Below are 27,594 nucleotides of genomic sequence, written 5' to 3' on the forward strand. Positions count from 1 at the left end.
GCATTGTGGCTTTTTGAAACTGTCCTCTGTTTATGTTGCAAAATATTGATGCAACTGCGTAAATTCTGTAGGTTCTTCGCCCTGTGAGTGTGTAATGTGTAATGTCCATCTCTGTTTGTGCCAGTGTCTGCGATGTTGTTTTTTCTAAGTGGCGTATATTTCCGTTTTGTGATTACAGAACACCAACCCCCCTTTCTGTTTTGATCCTGATGTTATCTGGCAGGTACGGTAATGCTTGCTCACCTCTTGATCCTTCTGTCATCTCAACATGGGCTACAAATATACAGTGTTTGTGTTTTCCCTCTATCCCTTGCATAAATTCTTCCTGGGTTGGAATGCAGCACCATCGTGTGTAGTAGTTGATGTTTCAGTGGTTTTGAGGCCCAGCTTTTCTTACATCTATTGCTATTGCACTGAATGTTGTTTTTGATATTATCCTCTGTATTTTCTTTGGGCTTGCCTTGTTTCTCTTTCTCTGGGATGTTTTTTTTCCTCTTCACTCTGGAGCAGAAACTGATACCAGTCAGTTATTAAAGACACAGCAATGCTTATAATATAGAAATCAATGTGAAACAATGGAAATGATTGAATAGTATAGTCTGTTTGTGGGCGTTTTTGTATTTTCTGTGTGTGTGTGTGTGTGTGTGTAATATGTACCTCTATGCATTCCTGTTTGCTCAGACTATGTGTGTTTGTGTGTTTAGGATGGTATATGCAGCACCATGTGCTAGGTAGGGCTGATGTCAGAGGATGTAATAGAGGTCAGATGCATGTTGTTGCCTGTGGTTTATGCTTATGGCATCATGCAGTCTGCTTCCAATTTTTCAATTACCTTTCTCTTCTCTTCCAAGGTTTAGCATTTAATGTATGTCTGAACCCATGCAGCTGAACAACCTCAGGACCTGTCCATGACAGACCCTTCCATTCCCTCATAGATACTGCAAAGGAAAACATCTTGGCCGCACACAACTTCCTGCATAGATATTTCCCCTGTTTTAGCAGGCATTCTAGTCAGAAGTAAGGGTGCATATTAATAGGCTATTATGTAGATACAGGACGCTATAAGGTTTTTTGTGAATTTGCTGAATTGCTGTTAGTGCTGTTTTAAGTGACCCAGGCAAATGTTTCATGAGGTTAAGCTGCCAGTATGCTTCACCAGAACAGCTCGTCACATGGTCAACTGCCTCGGAACAATTGACTCCTTTCCGATGTTGGAATTGGGGGGGCTATGTAAGAGAATTGCTGTAAAGTGAAAGCGAGAAAGAGGCCAGGGTTTGATCTTCTCCCTTAAGCTCTCTTTTCTCTCTCTATTCTTTACACAGCTATTTATTTCACTTCATGGGAACTAACAAGTGCAGCACTGTGAATGTCTTTCAGAGGAGACTGTTTTTGTTAACCTGCTCTCCCTCTATTTGTGCTTTTTTGCATACAGTTTTAGAGAGATGAACTGATAGATCAATAGATAGATAGATCATTGTCTAAACAAAGTGAGACAGGTAAGCCCTAACTGAGCTTAATATCTCAAGTCAGATCTTTGCTGACTCTTTGCCTGCCTACTGTTGCCGGTGCAGGACACCAAGATCTCTTCCCTGGAGAGGAACATCAGAGACTTAGAGGATGAGGTCCAGATGTTAAAGACCAGCGGCCTGCTGCACCCTGACGAGAGGCAGGATGAGCTCAAGCAGGTGGAGGTCTACAAGAGCCATTCTAAATTCATGAAGACTAAGGTAGAATGTCTCTGCACGCCACCTGAGACAACTTGACAGGAGTGATGCTTGTTTGCCTTAAAAACCATAAATTACAGTTGTTGTGTGCATGTTGCATGTCACCATTGCATTCTCATGTAGAAGTGTAGATGTGCAAACTGCAACTGCATGTTAGAGTATGTTGTGTTTTCTGGCTGCTTTATCAAGCCTCTTAGCCTCCTGTGTTGCACGGATACCAAAAACTCCTACGCTTAACAAATGTATTTGTTATTTCATATTTAGAGTGAGGTGAAGAGTTTGCTTCCATAATTCCCATGCAATGCTTGTGTGCCCTATCTACCTGTGTGATGACCAAGAATTGTACTGCTCTCCTATCTGTGGCTGTTCACAGGGAGCAAACTCAGGCCCTATCAGCTTACAGTGCACCGTGTCTGTTTACTGTCCTACCTTTAGCTGGCAGGAAGGCCTATAGAAAAGGCCTGAGTAAGAATTCTCTATCCCAGGCTGCATACTGGTTTATTCATTGGGACACAACAGTACGCAGATTGATATGCATTCATTTGAATAGGCACATGTACATATGTACTGGAGCCATTGTTTCAGGTTTCACAGATTTTCTAGCTCAGTGTCCGTGATGGCTGAGGCCCATGAGTAGCACTCTGTGTGAAAATGTTTCTCTTTGGTTCGTTAATGGTGCTCTTTGTAGGGCCCATTTGTCATTGCATCAGGGAAGTTCCTGATGCAATCATAAAAGAGATGTTTTTATGAATGGGGCCCTGACAGATGAATGCAAGCTTACAACGACAGAGGAAAGAGCTCTCTCCTCACCTGTACTGACCTGGGATGATATATATCACAGTGATGGCCCTGGCTCGCTCTCCCCTTGTCTCATATTTCTGTGTAACACAGAAAGACGCTGCTCACATGGATATGCGCAGGCACAGAGATTCATTCTATATCCTTGAAGAGTTTGGGGTTGTGCTCTGTCGGCAGCGGTGGTGACTGGTGTTGAGGTGACATCGTGTGTAAGAGACAGCATGCCTGTCCTCTCTGGTTTCCTCTCTCGGCTTAGATTTACTCAAACACTGGAAAGTGGCTTCTGAGAACATGAAAATTCGAGCAGGTGAAATAATTAATCCGTTTAATCATTTCTAGCAGAACGTCACCAAGTATAATATTCTGAAGCCTCAGCTGTTGAGTGCAGAATGTGGAGGAGTGTGGAGGAGTGTGGAGGAGCCCACAGCCAGAAGGGCAACTGTCTTAACTTTCCCAGCTGGCTGGGTTTTAGTGGCTTTCTGTTTTCTTGTTTTTGTGTCTCTGTAGGAGCAGGCCTTGTCACCCCGTGTGTCTTCCATCAGAACAGCTCCCAACTTCCTCCGCACCAACCAACATCCCTGGATCACAGAACAAGCAGAAGTACCCCTCACATTAGTCTCTCTCTCTGATCATGCCTCACACAGTCCCTCTGCCTCATCATTTGGCCCCTTCGCCTCCTGTTATTCCTCCCTCTTTCTCCTTGCTCTCTCAGGCTCTTTTTTCCTATGAGTGAGGGTTGATTGGCCAAGCTCTGGTCCAGTCAGAATCCCCTTGCTATGAGGTGAACCCTGCTCACACAATTAGAGAAATCTCTCTTTGAATCAGCTTTGTGCATTTTTGGCACCAGTAGACAGATGACAATCTTCTGCACATTGCTAGCCTCAGCACAGAAACCTCCCTCTGATAGTGCATTTGATTTCCATTGTGGGTTTCGGTCCTGTTCTGTATTGCCTTTCTTAAAACAATCTGTAATCTGTCAGCTATGTGAGCATAATATTGCTCCCGGTAACTTTGTCTGCCTGCATGTATTTTTCACCCTTTGGCTGTTTGGCTTGGTGTGTCTATAGAACAGACAGTACGCCTGGGAATCCATTGAGTGAGGACTGAAAATGTAGGGCCGGTTGACATGTTTAGATATTATAGTTTACAATTTCATGTCTAAATAAATAATAAAAAGTTCAGTTTAACAAAATGTGTCATAGCATGACAAATCTTTAAGATTTTCTTCCAAAAAAGTTATAAGATTTTATTATAGTAAAACAATTTGACTTAGAAGAATGAAAAATGTATTTTTTTTTACCATGTTTGTCCATATTGCTCACTCATGTGTAAGCCTGCTGCATTCAAGTGAATGTGTTCTTTCAAAACACTTGTTCTGAAAGCTCCGTTCATAGAGAAAAAGGCGGTGTGATTGTGGTTTGTGTGTGTCTGTTTTTTCTCACTTTTATGGTTTTTGTTATCTGCAAGTATATCAATCCACTCAATGATGACTAAAATGTGTGCATGTGTTCCTGTGATTGTCAGATAGAGCAGCAGAAGCAGGAGCTGAACAGGAAGGAGGCAGAGATGCAGGCCCTGCAGACCAAACTGGAGACGCTGACCAATCAGAACTCAGACTGCAAGCAACACATTGAGGTGCTAAAGGAGTCGCTCAGCGCCAAGGAGCAACGCGCCAATACACTGCAGACAGAGGTCAGTACACACTCATGTACAGACAGACATACAAAATGTGGATCCCCCACTGTGACCCATCCACCATTGTGACCCTGAGCAAGACACTTAACCCCTAGTTGCTCCAGAGGCGTGTGACCTCTGACATGTATAGCAATTGTAAGTTGCTTTGGATAAAAACGTCAGCTAAATGTAAATGTAAATGTAACAAAATCCACAGATGTACAAACACACACAAATACACCCACACAGATGCAAACGCTCACCATGATGCACCGAGCCACCCCGTCACACAAGCTACACACAGCCTCCGATTGATGAGGCTTTCTGAAAGTGAAGAAGTCTGTAGATCACAACCATAAGATGTAACAGTTGCTTTTAGCTTTCTGTGGTTTTACAGGGATTAATAAGTGATTCTGTGTTAGTGTATGTGTTTCCTGTTACTTCTCCTTTTTGTAGTTTAGTCCTTTGCTTGCTTGCTTTTATGTTTTGCTAATTCATTAAAAGATGCATTTTTGTAGTTGAGAGAACAGAGAAAACGCATCTGTTCTCAGATACAAAACATCAGGAACATAAAAGAAACTGTGCAAGTGTACACAATCCTGTCTTGTTCTGCCTTGGTTTCTTTCTGTTTCTCTAAAGGACATTGAAGTGGGTGGAAAGAAAATGTCTCTGCGTGTGGCTCGTTTAGTCCACACGTAGGCTTGTACATGTGGGTGGGTCATTCAGTCAGAAGGCTGGAGAAAGCTGGCAGCCTTTTCCTCTTCATCTTTGAAGTTTCTAAATTTCTAAAATCTAAAAACATTTAGCATTTTTCTCCATCACTCTCTGGACTTGGAACTGATACTTTAGATCTCTTAGGCAGTTGAGAGTGGCCTGCTAACTATGTCCACTCATCATTACAGGAAGCAATTTGGGCCAAAATTAGGGCTAATTGTCCATACATGTGCAAGGAATTTTGGCCCTCGCAGTTAGCTGAATACATCATACTTAAAGGAATTGGTTTTCAGTAGGTGGTTTTGTGTGTGTACGTGTTTTTGTTTGTGTGTCCTACTGAACTGGCATTTAAAGAAGTGCGCATGTGTGCACATGTGTCCTTTTGCCACATGTGCACACATGCCAGGTATAACTTAATAAGAGACCTGGAGACTTGGCACAGCCAGTAATTTACGCTTTTCCCCCCTAATTAACTCTTATCAGGTGCCCACTACAATCTTAACCGATGAATCCTTGATATCATAAATTATCTTAACATCTTAAAGGGAAATATGGAGATTACACACATAACTTAAATCTATATAATCGCTGCTACAGTGTAAGTCACAACTGTTGAGGTCAGGATGTCAATTTAAGTGCCAAGGTGTTACATAGTATACAGTTGTTTATGCATAACACATGCATATTTTAAGACATATAATTGTTGTTGTTTATTTGTTTTAAATCAGTAAATGCCCTTTACTGGGCAAGTGTTGTGTATGAATCTCTGTCTGTTAATATGACCCAGATATATATATATATATATATATATATATATATATATGTATATGTTAATGCATTAAATGGTTGAAGCATAACAAGGAAATGATATATAATTTACTTTAGTGCTCCTGCCACTGGGCACATCACTGTGCTCTGTAGCCTGTCTTCTTCTTCTTCATAGGCTACTGCTGCAGCCTGTAATCAAATCAGACAGGCTTGATCACCACAAACACACACACACACACACACACACACACACACAGTAACACACACACACACACAGTAACACACACACAAAAACATACGCTGTCAGTGCTGATTGCTGGACTTTCATCTTCGGTCTCGAATCGTTTTTTTTCCTGCTATTGAAGTGGCATTTACCCCCGGGAAAGGCTAGGGTTTCCTGGACTAAGTGGGCAAATCAGAAGATGAGCAAAGATATTGAGTGTGGCCCTGCATTCCTTTACTGTCTGTCAGTCATTCGGCTAGAAAGCACAACCATTGTCACAGGATCACCCTTCTCACCTCATTCCCTTCCATCCACTCATATTATTACTTAATCTCCCTTCAGCAGTTTGTTTCAGCTTTCCTGCTTCTCATTTAAAATTCCCACATTTTCTTACAGAGTTTCCCTCATGATTACTGACAATTCATACCCCTCTACATGTATGTGTGTGTGTGTGTGGGGGGGGGGGTCTCGTCATGAATCACAGTGACTGGTACAATAGTCCACTCCCCCAGAGACAGACTGGTGTCTCCCAGACCTGAGGAGCAGCTTCATCTCACAGACACTTGTCTCTAAAAGCAATTCACATCAGGATGGGACTAAGAAATCACCAAACAGAGCAGGCACTGTGACTGAGGGAATGAGAAAATGGAAGTATATTTATTTGTCAGTCAAAGTTAAGGACAACTTCTAAATGGGCATGATAGAATACGTCTCCAGATAACTGGAAAATGTGGAAAATAATATGCTTGTGTGTGAGCATTGTGAGTCTGCTGCCAAGGTCTTTGGAAATATAACCCTTTAATACAGTAGGTGGATCTTTCTGCCCCGATCAGGACAATGCAGCACTGTAACTGTACTCCAGCAGATCAGGTAACCTATCAGAGACCCACCTGCATATTTAACCAGCCAGAGACGAGGGAACAGGTCACAACCCCAGTGGGAAAGGGGCTTGCATGTGTTTAACATTGCACTAAGCCAAATCAGACTGTATTAGAAGTGTGGGCCTTTTTTATTTTAAATCCAGTCAAATATATTTACAGTATATGGGCAAAACATTGTGTTCTCTGATCTGATTTGAGAATCAGGGAAAAGTAACATTCCTTCAGATTCAGATTTAATTTATCTGTCAGGAATAAAGTGTGACATAAAATACTGAAAGGTAGAACATTATTCAAAAAGGTGCCTAATTTACGTCAAACTTTTGGCTTATCCAACTGTAATAACCAAATGAATTTAAACATATATGGGTGGTTTATATGTTACTTTGGCAAGTTCTTTTTCACATTATGCTTACATTCTTACATTGAAACTCAGACAGTTCTTGGAAAGGTTGCAGACCTTCTGATTCCTATCTGTGACCTTGGTTCTGGCATGACCCTGAAGTTACAAATAATTTCTAGAACTTAATTTCTCTGTAATTTTGGTTTTCATACAATAGGTTCTTATCAAAGAGTCAGAGATAGGACAAACCAAAGTTATTGAATATCCGCTTATCCTGCGATATCTATTGTGATGCATACCATAGATATACAAGTTAAGCAAATAGCCCTAACCCTAACTGCAACACATCTATCTCCCCAGCTCCACACACTGTTTGTGTTGTGGAATGGCTTATGCCTTGCATCAATGACTTAATCCTTTCTGCCAACAATGTCTGTAATATTTCAAATGATCTAACATGGACCACAGACATTTATGTGAGTTAGTGTTGTGGTGTCACAATCTCAGTTCTCAAGTCAATCATTGCATAACAATAACTGAAGGATAAGATTTGAATATAACTTACATGCTTGACTGTATTTGACATGCAGACGTGTTATCAGGGAAATCTAGGCATGCTTACTCATTACACTAAGTTAATGCAGTGCATGGTTATTGTCATTTTAGCAATGAAGAGCACATTTCCCTGGACCGACCTTTACAATTTTGAGTGTGTTTGTTTGCACATTATTGTATGACTTCTGTGTTCTCATCTATATGGCAGCAAACCAACTGACACATGTAGACATAATTAAGCTGTGGAGCAGGTGCATCCCTACTTCCCCCTCCACTCTGTGATAGCATCTGATTTATTACTTTAAATTTTTGATGCAACAAATCATGTTGTATTTAGTGTCTTTGGCAGATATTAGTTAAGGTTTTCATTTTGTGAAGGTTGATATGCTTTGATTTACATAATCTTCACTTGAGGCAAGCATTTTGCAGGTGGCCTCTTACCCACACAGGGGAACTCCAGACCTAAAGTCTTAATAAGGCACATAAATAACATAACAATAATATAACATTTGATATTTTGCTCCTCGCTAAATGCCAAGAGTGTTAAAAGTAGCACACCTTCAATGCACTTTTTTGTGATGTGGCAACATGTCTGTGTTTGCAGAGAACAGTTTGTGGTATTTCACTTTAACTTTCTCAGATGTGACCTCAAATATCTTGTGTTCTCTTTCATCACTAGCGTGTGCAGTGTGTCTGCCAGAAGACCTCCACTGAGTTTTTGAGGTCGAGGTATAATGACTTGAAGAAGATATAAATGACTCAATAATGGCTTGCTAACATCAACCATAGCGACAGTGATGAATAAGGAAAACAAGAGGAAAACAGAAAAGAATCTGGAGTGGTAGAGGGGAAAGAATTGAGGATAGATGGAGCGACAGGAGGAAGTGAGAAGTGAGAGAATAGAGTTGCTTGATAGATGTAGAAGGCTATGGGCTTTTGTCAGTGAGTGATGCGATTGTATGGTGTGCTGTGGTCCCTGCCGGACTATTTTTGTTGATCTTTCCTTGTTCTCTTTGCTGATTGATGATTCATATCGGTAGTGAGGCGGAGAAAAGATGTGGGCTCAACCTGGATACACTCCGCCCTGTACTCTCCCCCTGCTGTGCTCTCACTCTCTGTCTTACTTTCTGCCTCATTCCCTTTTGCTCCCTCTGTCCATGTTTTCTCTTCTCTCATTCTATCTGCCTCCATCTGTCTTCTCTCCCCCACATTTTCTCGCCTAATTCTGCCTCTCCTCTGTCCAATCCTGCACTTCTGCAAGAAAGAGTATGGCAGTTTTAACATGATTGAGAACTTGATGAACACGTGAGACAACAGTGAGGTGGTTGGCATAAGCAAGTGGAAAACAGCTCTTCTTGTAGGCTGACCACTAACGTCACATTTAATCCTTAGGCATGTTGTGATGAGTTCCACCCACTGCAGACCAGCTAAGATGTGACCTCATCTGAACTTGATTGACCATGGTCACCACTCTCAGACCCAACAGCATGCTCCTGTGTTCCTGGGGTTGTGCGGTTTGGGATGCAGCGTGAGGAGCAAAGCGTCCAGGCCCCCCAGAACAAACATGGCACGGTCCAAAATAAAGCCCCCGCGAGTTCTTCAGAGGCCATGTGGAAAAGACATAAAGTGGAGTTATAGGGGTCAGAATGGGGATGAGATATTTAATGGTTTACACAGGGAACGAGATAAATATGTGCATGACAGAATGAGCCGACAAACACAAGTGTGTGCACACAGCTACTTATACACATGAAAACACGCACGTTGGTGTTGTGGTGCAAATTTGCATACCGCATACGTCAGCGCAAATGATGCGTTATGTAGAGGACGTCTGAGGTAAATTTCATTTTTGTGATGATTTCTTCTTCTTCTTTGGGAAGTGTGTGTATGTGCTCTCTCTACATTTGTTCACATTTTTTCTTTTAGCACATTTTGAAAGCAAAAAAAACCACACAAATACAGAGAGTAATGAGGGCTCTGCTCAGTCCACTGTCAGTCAGCGAGTGGTTAACCAGTAGGCAGTGAGACAATACTCTCCTTTCTTTTTGTTCTGACTTTCTCTCTACTCAGGGTGACCCTGCTTTGCTCAGACCACTTAACCTCTAATTTCCAACACACACATACATAGATACACTCACACAAACATGCCGTGCCTCAATTTCAATAGAATGATTGTATCAGAAGAAGCAAAAGTACAGTATGGACCTTTTTGGCTCCAATCCAGTGCATCTTATTTAAAATGAAACAATGTCTATGAGGTTAAAGGACTGTCTTTCTGCTTAAAGGTTATTTGGGAGTGTTAACATATCAGGTGAACAGTTCTTCCAATAGGGGTAGATATAAAAAAGGCTTTCTACACTCTAAAAAGTGATTGGTGTCTGGTGCACAACGTCATTACTCATCAGCCAAGTTCTCTAAAGCTGAAGTTAGTGTTTTCTAGGGCTATCACTTTTTATTTGAAATTTAAAACTACCATTCAAATGTGGGATCAACTTAAATATTCCATCTCTAATGAACATGCCAGATTCATTCCACAGTGTAGAATTGCAACAGACTGGGCCTTGTCTCCTTTTACTCTTATTCTAAACTATTGCAGTCCCTGAGCAAATTGTTCTGTTTGGTGACACAAAATAGAGGAAACTAGCAAGCCACGCCGAGCAGATATTAATGACAACATTTGAGAAGTAATGTGTGGAACCATTTTGGATTGACACCGTAGATAGATGGAAAATCATGGATAAATTTAAGGATGTGTGCTGCCTTTTAAAAATGCAACTGCCTTACAGTAATGTTAGCTTGTCATTCAAACGAGGCAGAATGACAAATAAACAGAACCCTGTAAATTCTACAATATAATGATAAGCTTGAAGGTTCATCATTGAACTTAATCATTGAAATAGTAGTTTGACAAAACAATTCTTAATACAAAGCTGACTTGCTAGAAGTATTCTTTTAGCAACATCTTGTGGCCTTCATCAGCAGATGAGATAGTTTGCTCCGTTATCATTAAGATGGTTCGCTTATCATGTTACCGAGCAACTTCAGGATTAGGGTATATGGGTTGGAGGTTTGGCTGATGTACACATTCTCCAACCAGTTTGATTTTAAAGTTCCCATATTATATTCAGGCTAATACTTGTATTTTGGGTTTCTACTAGAAACTGTTTACATACTTAAATGTTCAAAAACACATTTTTTTCCTTATACTGTCCATTGCTTCAGTACCTCTATTTACCCTTTCTGAACACTCCTTTTTAGCTCCTGTCTCTTTAAGGCCTCCCTGCCTAAAATCCCACTTTCTTCTGATTGGCCAACTTCCCGCAGCCCTACAGAGGGCCAGGACCTAGCTGGCATAGCGCTTAATCGATGAGATAAGGGTGGCTATGTGAGACTAGGCCAACTGTACAAAAACACAACTTTAAAACGCTATTCACTGGTTTTGGTGAAACTGCTGCTCCCGAGTGGAACATATTGAGAGCTCATGAATGAAACTGTATGAAACGCCGCCCATAAACTATAGAGAACTACTAATGAACATTAAAGTAAATAGTGTATGTATTGTGGGGGCCAGAGAAAGAGAAACTATAAAAAATACATGGAATTTTCCCCTTTCTGGTTTATATATCCATGCCACTGCTGAATAATTTTTATCCCTTGTGGGGACAAAATTTTTCTCCCCGTCAGAGTGATCAATGCTACTTCACTAGTGATGCAATGGATCACAAAAATAACGGTTCGGATCGATTCGTGGTATTATTTTAAAATGTGTTACTTTGGCTCTGATCGAGCTGCTTCTCCCTCTGTGTCTGTCTGTAATCATCACTCTGGAGTCTTGCTCAATTTTCCACCATCTGATTGGTTACAAGTTGCAAATAATAGCAACAATAGCAAATACTATCAACAGTCATGAGACTTTTGCTCCGGTGAGCAGCGGAGCTGCGTGTCAAAGGGAAGGCAGCCGATATTACTGAAGCTGCAATAAACATCATGTTTCTATGATGACAAGCAGCCCAGTGTCCTTGATACACCAGTGAACTTGCCTTAACACACAGGGGTTTCACTAAATGACACTCTTGAAAGTGACAGCTTTTAAATCAGTGACAGGTTTTAAATCAGTTGCTCTCCCCTTACCCACTCACTGCACTGAGTTAAACTCAGCATGCATCTGTCTTTTATATCTTTTCACTGCATCGTGATGTAACGTAACATATTTATTACTAGAAATAGACAGTAGGAGAAAACTTTTTCTCCTACTGTGATAAACTTTGCAATATATATATATATATATATATATATATATGCATACATATATACAGCGTCATATACGACATTTTCTTGGTGGGCCACACGACCTTGGTGTCGGCCCACCAAGAAAATGCCTGGTATACCAGATTACCACTCCCAGTCCACCTCTGGATGTAGGCTAGTTTTTAAATTGGCAGAACGTCTCATAATGACATGCCAGTTCAGTTGGTTCACATTAAAATCAGACTGCTTTAAGCTCATACACTGGACAGGACTAAAAAAACGGGAAACCAACCCAACCCTGATAGATTGCATTCGAATGAATTCAAATGAACATGTGTTAGTTCACATTCGTTAAGTGATAACCCCAGTGTTTTGACAGGAAATAGATTCCCTGGAAACAGGATGTAGCAACTGGCGTGCAGCGTTGGAAATGATCAGGAAAAATAATCAAAGAAAGAGCAAGTGTTAATGAGGGGGAACGCCTGCAGCGACTCTTCCTTCATATGTGCATGTGTTTTGTGTCCTGTGTGTATGTGTGTGTGTGTGTGTGTCCATCTCTGCTGGAGGAGGTAATGATGATGGATGGAGGGCAAAAGAGAGACTGAGGCAGCTGTGCACAGTGAGGGTCAGTGTGATGGTACTCTGGGTGGGTCCCCTACATTTTCTGTGTCGTATATCCATCCTCTGGTACACTACCAAAAGCATGGCATGACTTTCATGCTTTGGTAGAAAACATTCATTCATTCTGTTGACAAAGATCCTTTTGTTAGTGGATCCCGGGAGTTCTGTGTGAGTGTGTGCCTTGTATTATTATTACTTTTACATCTGAGCTTTCCGATGTTCCCTTTGTAGCCTGTGGGCAGACAGCTGTGTTGCTATGGTTTGATCCACAGATGTCAGAGTGTACAATGAGACTATGCCCCACTCTCCACCTTGCAGCCCCTGCTGTGAGACAGTTTACATCCTCTTATTATCACGAGCCCGCCCTGAAGTGATTTATTATATGAGTTTAGATCAGAGCTCTGACTGTTGCCTTATCCCTGGCTTTGATGACACACCTCAAATGACACCCAGACTAAGAACCAGGACAGGGAATGTCCCTCATTTCCGCACAGATCAGCCCTGGTGTCATCATGTCTGGTGTGACCAGCTCAGGTGGAGAGGAAATCTCCTGTGTGTGCATGTATATCGTGTGTGTAATGACATAAATGAGTAAGTAAGTAAAAATAAGTAAAATTTATTTAATATAGCGCCTTTCACAGAGCAAGTCACAAAGTGCTTTACAATGATAAAAATAATAACAATAATACCAATCATAATAACAATAACAACAAAAGCAACAATAAAACAGTGGAGCAATCAGACAATCATACATAAGCATCAAACATTATAAAGGCATCAATTAATATAATCAATGTATTTAGTGTATATTAACAGGCGCATAAATAATCAAAATTAAGGCATTTTGTATTTTAAAGAGAACGTGAATGTTCACAATTAAAAGTTTACAGGGAGACAAAGGCCTGTTTAAATAAAAAAGTCTGCTGATTTTTGAATGCTCCGACTGAGACCTCAGAGCGTAGGTCTGATGGAAGAGTATTCCACAGTGTTGGTGCAACTACTTGGTAAGCACGGTCACCTCTAGTTTTGAGACGTGCACACGGTACAGCTTGTAGGCTTTGTTTTGAGAATCTTAGTGGCCTAGTGATAATATACGGGTGCAGAATGTCAGAGATGTACCCGGGTGCCTGACCATGCAGTGCTCTGTATGTTAAAACGAGCATTTTGAATTTAACAGGGAGCCAATGTAAAGAGGACAGAATGGTTGTTATATGAGTTCTCCGTCTTGACCTGGTCAACAACCTTGCAGCAGCATTTTGGACCATTTGTAAACGGTCCAGGGACAACTTGCTAAGAGACGTAAAAAGGGAGTTGCAATAATCTAAGTGGGAAGAAATAAAAGCATGCATTATCATCTCAAGTTCTGAGACAACAGGTTAACAACAGATAACCCAGAACCAGCGCAGGATCTTGGAGAAGTTCTGCCCTTCTTCACAGTTGCTCTGTGAAGTGCTTCATTCTTCCGTTTGACAACTCCCTCTTGCACCTGTGCACATACACATACAGTACATCCCGCTTTGGTCTTCAGGCTGTCTAACCTCTCAACATTCAAAAGTGACCTTCTGACATCTATTGGAAGTTTCTATTGCCTCATCCGAAAACTATAGATCATTTAAAGCTACTCCTTCTCACATCTGTGTAAGTAAAAGATACCCACAGCCAGGTGCTTATAAACCTTCTGTGTGAGGCAGGACAGTGTACGTATGTGTATTTACTACTGTAAACGTATGTGTTTTATAAACTGGATTGGCCATTTATTCTACTCACCTTTCCTCAATCTTTAATAATGCAGACATTAGTCAGAGTGAAAGCAAAACTAACAGTTTGAACCCAGCAGTCCACCTTCATTCCCTTCCTTCTTCATCATATGAGGGTGTTTTGATTTCTCTTTGATACATATATTTTAATAAAGAGATATTTGAATGATCATAGCTCGTATGGGAGACGCTCTGATGGTCTAGCATCATCTTGAAATGAAATAGCCTTCCTTCATTTACTGATACAATCCAGACTTGGCCACATTAGTGGCTAGACAAACATGAATTAGTCAAATATTATTTCATAAATTTAGATGATTCATTTCACAGCAAAGGGCTTTAAATCAATTAAGTCTAGTGGCTGCTGTATTTGCACAGGCTGGCTGGCCGTCATACAGCCAGTGAATCGCTCACACAGCTGTGTGTAGTGCACCGCAGCAGACCTGAGTTCAAGCGTCACATACACTCCACCAGACCCACTCTTGGGATTTAACAACTTTAACAAACTTATTTTTTGAATAGAAACACAAAGAATGAGTAAAGCCCATGTTTGTGTGTGTGTGTGTGTGTGTGTGTGTGTGTGTGTGTGTGTGCATGTGTGTGTCCATGAAGGTCGGAGAGGAAGCAGAAGATAGAAGATGCTATTAGGAATGTCTTTCTGGTCAACCTTTGACTCTAATCGTGCCCAAGTGGGTGAGCGAGAGTGCAACTGTTACTGTGCGAGTGTACAAGTATTATGGTGCGTCCCCAGGCCTTTGCTGTGGTCTCCCCATCCTCTCCGGTTCTGCCGTTTTGACTGTGGTCTACTCATATAGTCCACGTGTTGTTTATTGCGGCCCAGAGCCGGCGCTGGGCTTGATACCTTTGCAGATTCCCCTGCCAGAAAAACTTTTATGATGAAATGTGAGGCAGGAAAAAGGGAGGTGAGGACAAACAGAGAAGCTGTTTTCTTTAAGCCTCTGTTTTACTTTGCAAACCAGTGTCCAGAATCCACATTTGGCTGTCACTGCAAGCATGAAGAGAGGAAGTCAAGGAGAGTGTGAGTGTGTGTTTATGCGTGTGTGTGTGTGTGCATGGTTGCATGTTTAATTGAAGGTACATGCATGTGTGCATGTGGAAAACTGTTGACTATATGCATGTGCGCTTGCACACTTTAGAGTTGTTATTAGTTTGTGACTGTATTCGTTTAAAGAAATTCCAAAGAATTAATAGTCTTGCGACCACAAAATCTTGAAAACATATCAAGGTAATTTTTTTTAAATGATATGGTGCTGAGTGAGATGCTGGAAAGCCTAAGTGGGGTTTGGAAAATGGGGTGATATAGATGTGTTTATAATTCATCTAACCTTAGGAACGCTTCAATGCAATCTCCAATGTCCGCTTTGGATTAGAACTGGGTCAGAGTGGACAGCAGTGAGCCCCCGTCACTCTTCACTTTCTTTCTCTTTCTCTCATACACTAAACAATAAAAAAGGCAGTGATAGTAAGAAGCAGAATGTAGTCCCAAATGTCCAATTGCGTAGGCAGAATGAGTTCCCCTGTTGTCCATAAGACCGTAGGAGTTCTGCTTTGCGTGTTATCGCTCTCACATGGAAACACAAATCCACACAAATGCACAAACCTACGTCATAGCTGGGAAATACAAACCTGTCCCAAAGACAACCTTGCTTGAGGAGTTGAGGGATTTCTCACACCGACACATCACTTTGTCTCGCCACAGGACCTGCACCTTTAAACGGCAATAGGAAAACTCCTGGAGAGTTTGGAGCATGGCTGGAGGGATGGAGTGTTGAAAGAGAGGTGCTAGTGGCAGGGCGAGTGAGAGAGAGAGAGAGGGGTGTTGTTGGAAGACGAAGTTGAGATGAACGGGTCTAGAGGGAAAATAAAATTGCAGAGGAAATTGAAGGAGAAGAGAGAGGTTAATCACCTTGACGTGTCAGCTGTCATCTCAGCGTGTGTGCCAGCTGATAAAGCCATACAGTATTTGCTGTAACAGACCTGCTGATGGAAGTAGTAGTTTTATCCAGTGGAGGAGCAGCATGTCAGTGGTGCAAATATGCTCAAGCCAAATAATATGTGAAGAATTCCCATCATCTCGATCCACGTTCTTTACCTTTGCTTTCACCCTTACTCCTCTCCGTCCTTTCATCCTTCCCTCATCTGTCCATCTCTCTCTCCTTGTTTTTAGCATACTGTGCCTGGCAGCGGTGAGTGCTTTAAGAGGGTATTAGCAGGGCGTCTGTACAGTACTATCACAGCTTAGTGGGCCAGTGCAGGTGAGACAGCAGGGATTTCCTGTTAGGCCTCTCTGCTACATTCTTGCTAAATTGCTAATCGCCAGGTGGGGTTTGAGGGGAGGGGGTGGGATCTCTCTTTCCCCCTTATTCTGTCTCATACACACAGAGGCAAACACACATGCACGCGCTCAGGTAGCGGCACATGGGCATCCGCACAGGATGACGTGCGTGCACTAACATACTGTACGTACAAAGGATTAGTGGTGTCACTAGTGTGTATGTGTGTGTGTGTGTGCTAGTGTGGAGTGGAGAGGACAGAGCAGGGCTCAGTATTAGACTCTGGTTGTCTGCCAGAGGAGCAATATGAGATAAATACTTCACCATCTTACACCTGGGGGTCCTGGCCTGCCTCTAATGCTACTGCTTGAGAGGAGCCCTCTGTGTGTCTGCGGTCCGCATGGTGCACTCTCATTTTACACACACACACACACACAAACGCAGGCGGGTAGGAACTACCTGTGGCCTAACACAGTTCCACGTTATTGTTTTTTCTACCGTGGTTTGTTGCTCGTTAGTTACTAACATACTCCCAACATGTCTTGGAAGATATATTTAGATCATTTACATAAGTAAAAGAAAGCAATGTAAGCATAATTGATTCCATCCACAAAAGTCTTGCATAGTTGAAGTGTACTGAAGCAGAAATATGAAGAGGCATAAAACTGAATACTCAAGTAAAGTGCAAGTTCTTCAGAATTAGGTACAGTATATGACTAAATGTACTGAGTTACTTTCCACCCCTGCTCCCTCGCTTTCTGGATCGCCTTAAGTGCCCAGTGAAATAGTTGAGAGACGAGCTGGAGAACACAAGAGAGCCTGTGCTTTAAGTGTTTTCACACTGTCCCCTCTCTGTCCAAGTGACGCTTGTTAAAAGAACTGTTAACAAGCCCTCCCTTACTGCTTCCCTTTATCTACAGTATGTGTGCGTGTCTCTTGAATTTGTAAAAAAAAAAAAAAAAAAAAATTCAGAGCTTAAAATTAAGTTCAAATGGGTTCACTCATTGCGCCATGGCAAAAAGTGCTGGAAATGTAATCAGGTGTTGAAGAGCAACAGAGGAGCAAATAGTCTGTTCATGGCAGCCAGCTGAGAGTGTGTATGCATGTGCTTGTGTGTGTGTGTGTGTGTGTGTGTGTGTGTGCCACTGTAGGCGGTGCAGCAGAACACTGATATATGTCCAATAAGAAGTTCTGGAGTGGGCTCAGATATCACTCATCTCATTGCACGCAGCCAGATACGAAGGATTTTAATGTGTGAGTGTGGAGTGTGTGAGCAGTCTGATCTATGGCAGCGCTGGCCCAATCATACAGCACTCTCAATAACAAATGATGGGACAGCCTCCAGGCTCCTTTTCTCTCACACACACACATTTACTGCACCAGTCCACACTAGGTCAAAGCTGAACTTTTACTACTTCCAAATGTCAACAAGTAAAGGTGTTGAGACATGTCAGTTCCAGTACTGAATAACAGCATATCCTGACTGGGAACTGGGGGTGAAAAATTCATGGTGTAAGCTTTTGTAATCTTTTTTTGTGTATTTCTTTCTTTTGTAAGTGTTAATGCTTTTCTGTCTGTTTGGTATGTTTCCTAATCAAACTGTCTATTACAGATCACGTTCAACATACTTGCTAAACTGTATGAATATTGCGTTATATCATATACTCTGACTTATTTCTTACTGTGGTTGTCTGAGTTTCTATCTACCTGTCTATAAGTATAAGCATTCATACTGTAACAGCGGTTCCCTTTGCGATCTCTGTCTGACTATATGTTAACTGATTGACTCCCTTTTGGTCTGTCTCTTCATGTTTCTTTCTGACTTCTTATCTGCTTATCTGCACTTAACTTCTTGTCTTGGTCTTTTCTAGGTAGATGCACTGCGGGTGCGTCTGGAGGAGAAGGAGCAGTTGCTGACCAAGAAGAGCAAGCAGCTGCAGGACCTGACTGATGAAAAGAGCACCCTAACAGGAGAGATCAGAGACATGAAGGACATGCTGGATGTGAAGGAGAGGAAAGTTATTGTGCTGCAGAAGAAGGTAAGGGAGTCCTGCTAGTTGCAACATCATCAGTATCTGTAAGTGTTGCATGCAGTGTACAAGTGTCTAACACATGGTGATGTTTGTGAAAGGGGTCGCTTGTAGTGACAAACCCATAAAGAATTATCACCTGACTTTGCATTTCCCTCCAATTTCCATCCGCAGCAGGTAGCTGTTTTCAGCGAAAGCCCTCTTTACACTACCTGCACAGCACCACCTGGGAGATGAATAAAGTTAGCAACTAGCTGGTGTAGTAAAAAGCCAGCTTTTTCCATCAGGAGCACTTTGAGACCAAAAATAGAGCTAAAATGAGAGTAATTATTGGATTTACATTCGTCAGGTGGACAGACACACATGTCCAAATGAATGATAATTTTGCTCCGTGGCTGCTGGATGTGTACATATGTAAAATTTTACCAACATGTGCATAATATCAACTTCAGCGGGCGATAAGAAATCAATGTTGTGTTTTCAGCTTGTTCAGCTGCCTTTGAATGGCCAACCTCCCCCCTATGAATACTGCTTTAACAAAGGAACTTCTGATTATAGTTATGAAAGCTGTACTAAACAAAGAAACTAAAATCTTTATTTCTTTTTTCCGTTCTACATTTGCTAGGAAGCACTACTGTTGAGTGAATTAAATCACTTTTATAGGGAAACAAAGAAGTGTAGATATTTGATCAGTGACAGGTTTGTTGACTGTCATCACATCAGATAACGTTCCCTGGTTAACCAGCCATATTGGAAATTAATTCTCTGTGCTGGCTCATTGAATCATTGAATGTGTGCCAAGTAAGATCTGCTACTCAGTTTATCGCTGTTGCATATGCTGGTGACAGATTCCTTCACACATAAATGTGTACTATACAGTGGATGAGACAGTGAATGCAGCATCGTATTTCTGGTCCCAGAGTAGCGCACACATCCTCCTACATACAGTATAAATGCACACCTGCTCACACATGCACACGCACACACTTGCACGGCATGTCTCGAAGGCCCTAATGACTTTTATGAGGTTAGCTATTTAGAAAGGGCCTGTGGTGCGCATGTTGGCAATTCCTCTTTAAACCAATTACACACACATAAAGGTCCCCTCTTAACTTCCTTGTTTCCTCTCATGTCATCAAATGAGATCTCTCTCGCTGTCCTCCCACCCTCTCCCATGCTGAGTTTAATGAGAAAGGGCTCCAAAGGTCACGCATGGTGCGTATGTATGTGTGCGTTTACATGTGAGTGAATGAATATGGTCAAATGCATTCATATGTTTGTGTAACCTTCAGGTGCTTCCGCGTGAGGAGTTTAAAGATGTCCGTTATGTGCAACCTGCGCTGTACTCATTTGTAGGGATGCACTGAATGTTCGGCCGCCCTAATTAATTGGTCGAAAATAGCAAAAAAAGCACTTTTGGTGTTCGGCCTAATAAGTCTAATGACCAAATAAATTTTACCAAACAATTACGTTGACATGTTGGCAGTGTGGAAGCATTTTAAAGTGTCTGTGAAAGATGCAAAAATCGCTGTTTGCAGACCCTGTTCTGCTGAATTTTCTCCCAACACATCCACTCCATCTGTGGCTGATTAGAAAAGGCAGCAAACAGTCTGACCCACTTTGAGTGGTTCTGTCACTCGTTTTTGAGAAGGCAATTAATGTAGCTGCACCTAAATTTGGAGTGCACACGACCAGTGCGAGCTGACAGGCAGGTTAGCGTCTTTATCCTGTCATTTTCTCTCTTTACAAAGACAAGTGTTGCAGTATGAGAGTCCTACCTGAAGAGAGGCTATGAAGTCTTTATGTTGCGCGATACCACATACAACATTATTTATCAAACTGGGTCGGAATTGATGAATTTAGCGCGAGGATAAACGTGGGACAACGTCCAGTTTTCAAAATAAGGTGTCTGTGCAGTATGGAAATAAGATTAATTGGATTATTTTCACAGGAAGTATAAAACATATTACATGTGTACATTAAAAGTAAATGGACACATGTAATTTGGGACAAAAACATGTTCATCTCAACATTTTTTTATTTGGTATTATGACACTGTTTCTTACATGTGTGAACGTGAAATAGTGAAAGAAGTAGTGATATTTAAAAAAAAACAAAAAACAAAAAAAAGAAGTAGTGATATTTGAATGAAGAACAAGTGTTTTACAGTGTGAAACAACAGGTGTTTTATTCCATTAGCCACACTGTATAGACTGACCACAATCTGATTGGTTTTCCAAACTTCCTATTTCCCAACAGTCCCTGGGTGCTATAACTTACAGTGCTGTGTCCCAAGGGAGAGGCTGGAGTGGAGCTAGGAGTCAAAGCTAGTTTCCTTTCTGGGCTTCATACTATCCAAGTTACTGCTGCCTTATAATAAAATACACAGACAAGCTCTGTGTGTATTTGAAGTCTTTGCAGGCAGTATGAAGTCCTCCCAAGACACAAATCTAAATGTCAAGGATGTATTTCCTAACTAAAGGGTGACTGCATGTTCTTGAGTAATGACACTGATACTACCTTAACAAATCAAATGTTTTGAGGCTGACCTGTATATGAAGCTGAGTTGAGTAGTTGCGAAACTTGCGATTTTCAGATCTTGGCACGATGTAGTCTTTGCCGTCAACCAGAGCTAAAAACAAGCTTTTATTCATCATTAAGACATCTTTAAATCTTCTTTAAGTCTGTAAATGCTGGTAGAAGTGTACTACACTGACAAAACCTTGTCCTTCCACTGCTACCCTATGTTGCTACCAAACAACGTTGTTTTGTCAAATAATATGACAGGAAATGCCTAAGAAAATCACATGTTGTCCGATTTTTATTTTGACAAAGTTGGAAAACTGAGCAAAGTTGCACTATACAGGGGATGACAGCCAGAGATGCTCACAAGTCTTTGAGCTAGAGTTCAAGTCAAGTCTCAAGTGGTTATAATGAATCTTTTATCACCTGCTGTGTACCATCCAGGCTATATCTAAAACTGCTTAGCTATAAGAGATTCTGTAACTGTAACCTTTTTTTCACTTACAGAGCACAACCATGTAATGTGCAATGCAATCAATGCAGCATTCTGTCCTCGCGGCACATCAGTTTATACGACATATCTAGCAGCAGTGTTGGGCAAATTACTCAGAAATTGTTACTTTTTACTTATTACTCATTTAAAAAGTAATTATATTACTTTACTTATTACTGTGTACTAAAAGTAAATAGTCACGTTACTCGTTACGTTACAATTACTTTCAACCACCGAACCCCAACCTTAAAAGGGACGGGAAACCTGTTCTGCAGCGCGTTTTAGAAATGAATCCTCTTTACTGGAACAATAATTAACCTGAGGAGTCAACAACCAGCTGAACTGAAAACACTGCAGCCTCTTAGACCAGATGATGCTGTATCCTATAGGCTATGGATATAGGCAATTTAAAAATCTTAAAAAACAAAACAGGTCCCTTCCCGACATTTTAACTGATCGTGTATTCATAACAGCATCAATGAGTATGATTTTTACAGTACATAACATTTTGTAACGTCACTGTCTGAAATAGAAAAAACAAAGCTGGTCCCTCCCGACTTTTTAAACTAATCGCGTATTCTTAACAGCCACAATGAGTATGATTTTAATAAAACCTATAACGTTTTTAACGCCACTGGCTGATATTTAAAAAATCAAGCAAGAGACTTTTGAACTAACATTACTGTTGCTTATAAGTGCACATGCACTTATAAGAGTAAGTATTCAGTGCTTTTACAAAACACAATACGTTGATAAACACCACTCTCTCCTGGATGCATCACTGGCAGTAACGTTAGCTGCCGGAGTTTCTTTCTACAGGCTTTTCACGTTTCTTAGCAGATGCTTCAATACAAAATTTTTCGTGGTTGAAAGCTTTTTGCTGGTCTCACAACGTTTACTGAAGACCATGTTCTTTGCATGTTTGAGTGTGACACAGCCAGGCTATATGGCAGTAGTCACTGTACCACAGTACAGCTCTGGAAAGAATGCTTCTCTCCCTCGTTATTCCTTTAGCTTTTTGGCTAACAGCTGACTGCTAACCTGCAGCGTGGTCGCACATGTTCTATTAATATGCGAAATGAAACACAAACAAACAGATCCAACTCTGAAATGGCAGTTCATTATTAAGTCAACGAGAATTTACAAACAATGCGTAATCTACGTTGATTACAGTGGTTGAGTACAATCTTCTGACCGGCTACCAAAGCGCTTTTGCCCCCTGGCTGCGCGCATATCCAGTAGTGTTTGTATACAAGAAAACCCGTCTATAGCTTAATGTACAACGCAATGCGTTTACAACTTCTAAACAAGCTTATAAACTGTAAGTCAACACATCCCACAGACTCTCAAATCCAGGGTAACATTATAACTAAATAAAATTGTAATGTTACATGATCGATAATAAACTTGTAACCTGTTTGCAGCCACCGTTAATAATTAACCTGATGGCAGCGTTAATCAACCACCACAAGTTTGGCAAGCAAACAAACACTCATCTTTTCACAACGAACGACAGTCGGGAGTTAAACTCCTGTAGGTCGTAGCTAAAGCAAGAAGCAAGCTAACGTTAAATGGCCAATGCTGAGCTAAACATGTTTACTAACCTCAGGTTACTAACCTAGTTTGCGTTCAGCGCTTTTTTGTTTGGGTCTTGTTGTATGATGTTTTAAAGCCAAAGTTTATGATGACACGCAGCACAGCAGCTGCCAGTATTTGTTGTCCTCAGACACGTAGTATGTTATGTATGTAGGTTATAGGTAACGCAGGGAGGGGAACAACGAGCTCATCAGACATTTCCTAAAAATAAACATTGCTCACGAGTCCTGCACCTCGTGTCCGAGTCGAGTCTGAAGTCACCGTGTGTGCAACTTAGGTCGGACTCGAGTCTGAGTCTCAAACTCAAGTCCCCATCTCTGATGACAGCATTACTCTGTTGACCAACGAGTAGGTGAGCAGACGTAAATTGGGCACTTCTATAATTGCATCATCACAATTCACACCACCCTGATACATTGAGACAGATCTGAACTGTTAGTTAGCTAGTCTTGCTCATACAGACCACATTTCAAAAATTTCCCTAATTTTACTTAGGATTTCTTTTACAACTCAAAATATTGTTTTGGACTTTCAACAAACATACTTTTTAAATAACTTATACATACAGTATAGATACATGCAGCGGTTGCACTTAAATGTACTATAAATACATATTTAATTGAATGTTTTCAAAGGCTCATAGGAGAGATTTTTGCTTCTGCTTCTTTATGCATCTTCTGTGTTTACGTTTCTTGGTGCAGCTGTAGTTGTTATGTTCATCCCTGCAGGCCTAAATGGAAATTAAGCTGGAAGATGAATTGTCTGACATGTTGAAATCACTGGCTATAATGACCTTTTTGATTGGTCCTTTTTCGATTGGTGTTATTTATTCTTTTTCTTCTCCATGGTCATGCTTGCCTCTTTGCTCAGAGCTTGCCTCATCTTCTGGATGTGTGTCTTCTCTCAAATGTAGGCTGTCCTCATCTTTTCCATCTCCTCCTTTTACATCTCAAACGCCTTTCTTTCCTCACACATGGTATCTTTTTCAGTGTAAAAGTCCTTTCTCCACTTACATTTTGCCATAAGTTTTTTATTCAATGCTTCTCTTTCTTTTTCTATGTTCTCCTTCTCCAACTGGAAGGCATTTCTCATCCTCTGGATGCATGTCTTTTCTTGAATGTAGGCTTTCCTCATCGCTCATAGCATCATTTTCAATATCAAAGGGCTTCATTTTCATGCGATGTGCTCTTTGTCAAAGGCTTCTTTTTTTTCATGTTCTCTCTCTCCAACTTGAAAGCCTCCCTCATCCTCTGTATGTCCGACCTTTCTTGAATGTTGGCCTCTCTCGTCATGACCATCTCTTTCTTTTCTATCTTGAAGGCCTTCCTTTCCTCGCACATAGCATTTTTTCTGCATTAAATGCCTTTGATTCGCCTTGCATTTTTCATAATCTCTTTCTCCAACTGGAAGGCATTCCTCATCTCAGTCATTTGGGCACACTCTCTTTGAAAGGCCTCTCTCTCTCTGGTCATTGTTATGCTTTCTGTCTCGAACTCTTCTTTCATCTTGTTTATGTGTACCTCTTTTCACAAAAGTTTCTCAATAGAAAGTTTCTTGGCTTCTGCCTCCATCTGCCCCTCCGCTCTGTCTTTCTCCAGAGTGAGATGAAAACATCCTGCTGTTTCAGGCAACAGAATCTTCTCATATCTGATGCTCTGGAATGGATGCAAAGACTGGCTCTGCATCACTCTGATAATCTCAGACTGCAGGTGGTCATATTCTTTACCATCATCTGTAATTTTCTTGAATAGAAGGAAATCATTTTCATCAAGGGGACAAACTGTGTGTTATAAATCATACAAAGAAGACATCTAAAAGCACAAAAATATAGCATTCCCTTGACAATACATGGTTAACTTAACCTCACCTGTTTGTTTAGTTCAAACATTATTTGTATTTGCTCGTTTGGTTTGGTTTGTTAAGGCTGGTGGGAAACTGGTGTGGAACAAAATAAACTCATGTCCGTCATATGATGTCCAGTTGCAGTCGCTCTCGACTATTAAGGCTCATAATCAAGTAACTCTTAGTGAACTAATTTCATGGCAAGGGTCCATGTAGCGCTGATGACATATGATGACAGTCGCCAAAACTGCCGTATGATTGAATCATTGAATCAGTCCATGTGGCTTCATGTTTACACCTCTTGGTTTGCTTGTAATGAATCAATGGGTATACAAACCGGACTAGACGTAAAACGCAACAATGTATTATTTAAAAAAAATGCTTCCTGACCAACGTGATATTGAGAACAATCATCCAAGACTGGACTGGGACAAAAAATAGACCCTGGCATTTTTGGCCCAGGCGGCCCACCAAAATCAGTCGGACACCCCTCACCAATACCACATCCTTCCATTTAACGTCTCAGATTAGGGGTGTGACGAAACACTTAGCCCATGAGACGTAACATTGGACAAGATTGGGGCCATGACAACAAGACAAGAATATATTTTAATAGGCCTACTATTTAGGAAAAGAAATGTATTGATGAAATAGTTGATAGGGGTGTCTTCTGTCCCCCAGAAGATTTTAAGTATTAAACACTTAATTTCCTGCATTCAGGGGACGTTTCCTGCACCAAGGAAGCACAAGATTCAGGTGGCAGGTGACAATTCAGAATATAAAAATAGAATACCTTTTTTGGACAACACAGTTTGCTGCTGAACCCTGCTGTCATCCAAGAGGAAAATGTTCTTTGGGAAGACATCTTCTAGTACCTTTACTAAGTCCTGTTGCCCTTGATTTTAACATTCCTTCGATAACCATGACATTGATGTGTGAGTTTCTGTCAACAAAACATTGTCTTGCTAAACATTTAGACAAATACGTTACTTACCACCAAAAAAGGTGGGTCCTGTAAAAGTTCCATCAGTGCTCTCTGTACTGCTCTACAGCTCACCACAATTCTCTTGAGCCACTTCCATTATGATGTGAGTGTCAGTTCCAAATCCGTACCGCCTGCCAGATCTGTTTTGCACATGCGCAAAAATTGGTTCTGTCAGTCATAGAAGGTTACCGCAAATCTGCCTATTCAAAATGATCCAACTAAATCTTTCAAATCAAGATGACAAAATGTTTTTTAATCACTGGAGATTAAACTGTTCACTATGATGTAATAGGAATATACTTAAGATATGAAAAACCTTATTCAACTGTACATTTTTAATTTCTAATAACAACAACAATCTAACAAAGTAGCAACACAAAGGACCTAACGGTGTGCTGGCAGCTAGGGTTAGCCAGTCGACATGCATACAGTTGCTGACTTAGGTTTAGGCACATACCCCCGTAATGGTTAGGGTTAGGGTAAGGGGCTTTGGGAAGCTGTCAACGCTTTTAATACTAACATAGCTAGTTACCTAGCTAGCTACTAGCGCTTCCGGTCTATACAGGGCGTCTCATACAGACGCACACAGTAGTGTCTAATATGCACGCCGAAGGATACCTTTTGCATCAAATACTATGATCAAATAATGCTATGTCAGCCTTTCTGAAAGCGTCAGTATTTGATGCCCTGAGATGAGAATAGACAACAACACACGAGTAATTATGAACAGGCACATTTTTGGTAACCTTCTTTGACAGACATGACCACTTTGGCAATGTGCAGATAGGGATGCAGCCAGCAGCAAGGATTTGGTACCTACAGTGAGTAACGTTAGAGTTCTAAGTTCTATGAACACATCACAGTGCAAGCAGTTGGTTTCAACATAACAAACTCTCTAGTTCATGCTAGGCAGAGTTCAATTTCAGTTGAAATCCACTCAAACAAGGCTGATAAATGTCACAAGTATATTATACACTATTAAAAAATACATTTCCAACAGCAAACATTGAGTCCCTTTTTTGAAACTGCCACATTCTTAAAGGGTGACTAAATACTGCAGTTTGATTCCCTTTCCACACTCTTCATAGTTAAAAACCTGTAATCTAGTAGCTGTGAGGAGCCTGTTAGGCCATTTTAGATTCTGTGCGCTCTGTCTTCATAGGTCTATGCCTTTCTTTGGCAGCCTTAGCTCAACATCCATGAGTCTCAGCTTCACTGTTTATCAGTTTCAGCAATACTTTAGAAAGAGTGGTGAATGGTTGTAGCTGGTAGCATACAACTATCTCACTCCCCTTGTTTCCTATCTGCCTCTGTACTATCACGATATTAAAAAAAGTCAGAGAGTCCTACAACAGCAAGGCACTGTAGTGTAGTGTCGTTTTGATCTTCAGTCACAAAATCTTAAGTGGGATTTACCAGGAAAAAATCCATTTGTCAACATACTGTCAACAGTTTTTATAGGGGATCTTTCTTCAATAGTCAGTGGTTCCAATAAAAACTGTTCACAGCGAGGTCTGTGGATTACCCA

At 41.1% G+C, this 27,594-nt stretch overlaps 1 protein-coding gene across 1 annotated transcript in view; it reads left to right on the forward strand.

The window, feature by feature from the left end:
* LOC119905437 (ERC protein 2) overlaps positions 1–27,594 on the forward strand; it is a 164,690-nt gene that overhangs the window by 18,775 nt on the left and 118,321 nt on the right. The window contains exons 4-8 of the mRNA XM_038722471.1: positions 179–223; positions 1,572–1,727; positions 3,030–3,122; positions 4,047–4,214; positions 18,469–18,636. Of these exons, the coding sequence (XP_038578399.1) occupies positions 179–223; positions 1,572–1,727; positions 3,030–3,122; positions 4,047–4,214; positions 18,469–18,636 (630 nt within the window). The remainder of the gene's footprint in view (positions 1–178; positions 224–1,571; positions 1,728–3,029; positions 3,123–4,046; positions 4,215–18,468; positions 18,637–27,594) is intronic.

This window comes from Micropterus salmoides, unplaced genomic scaffold (genome assembly GCF_014851395.1).
Source record: "Micropterus salmoides isolate LMB-PRFRI ecotype aquatic unplaced genomic scaffold, ASM1485139v1 Ms_hic_scaffold_16, whole genome shotgun sequence".
NCBI classification, from domain to species: Eukaryota; Metazoa; Chordata; class Actinopteri; order Centrarchiformes; family Centrarchidae; genus Micropterus; species Micropterus salmoides.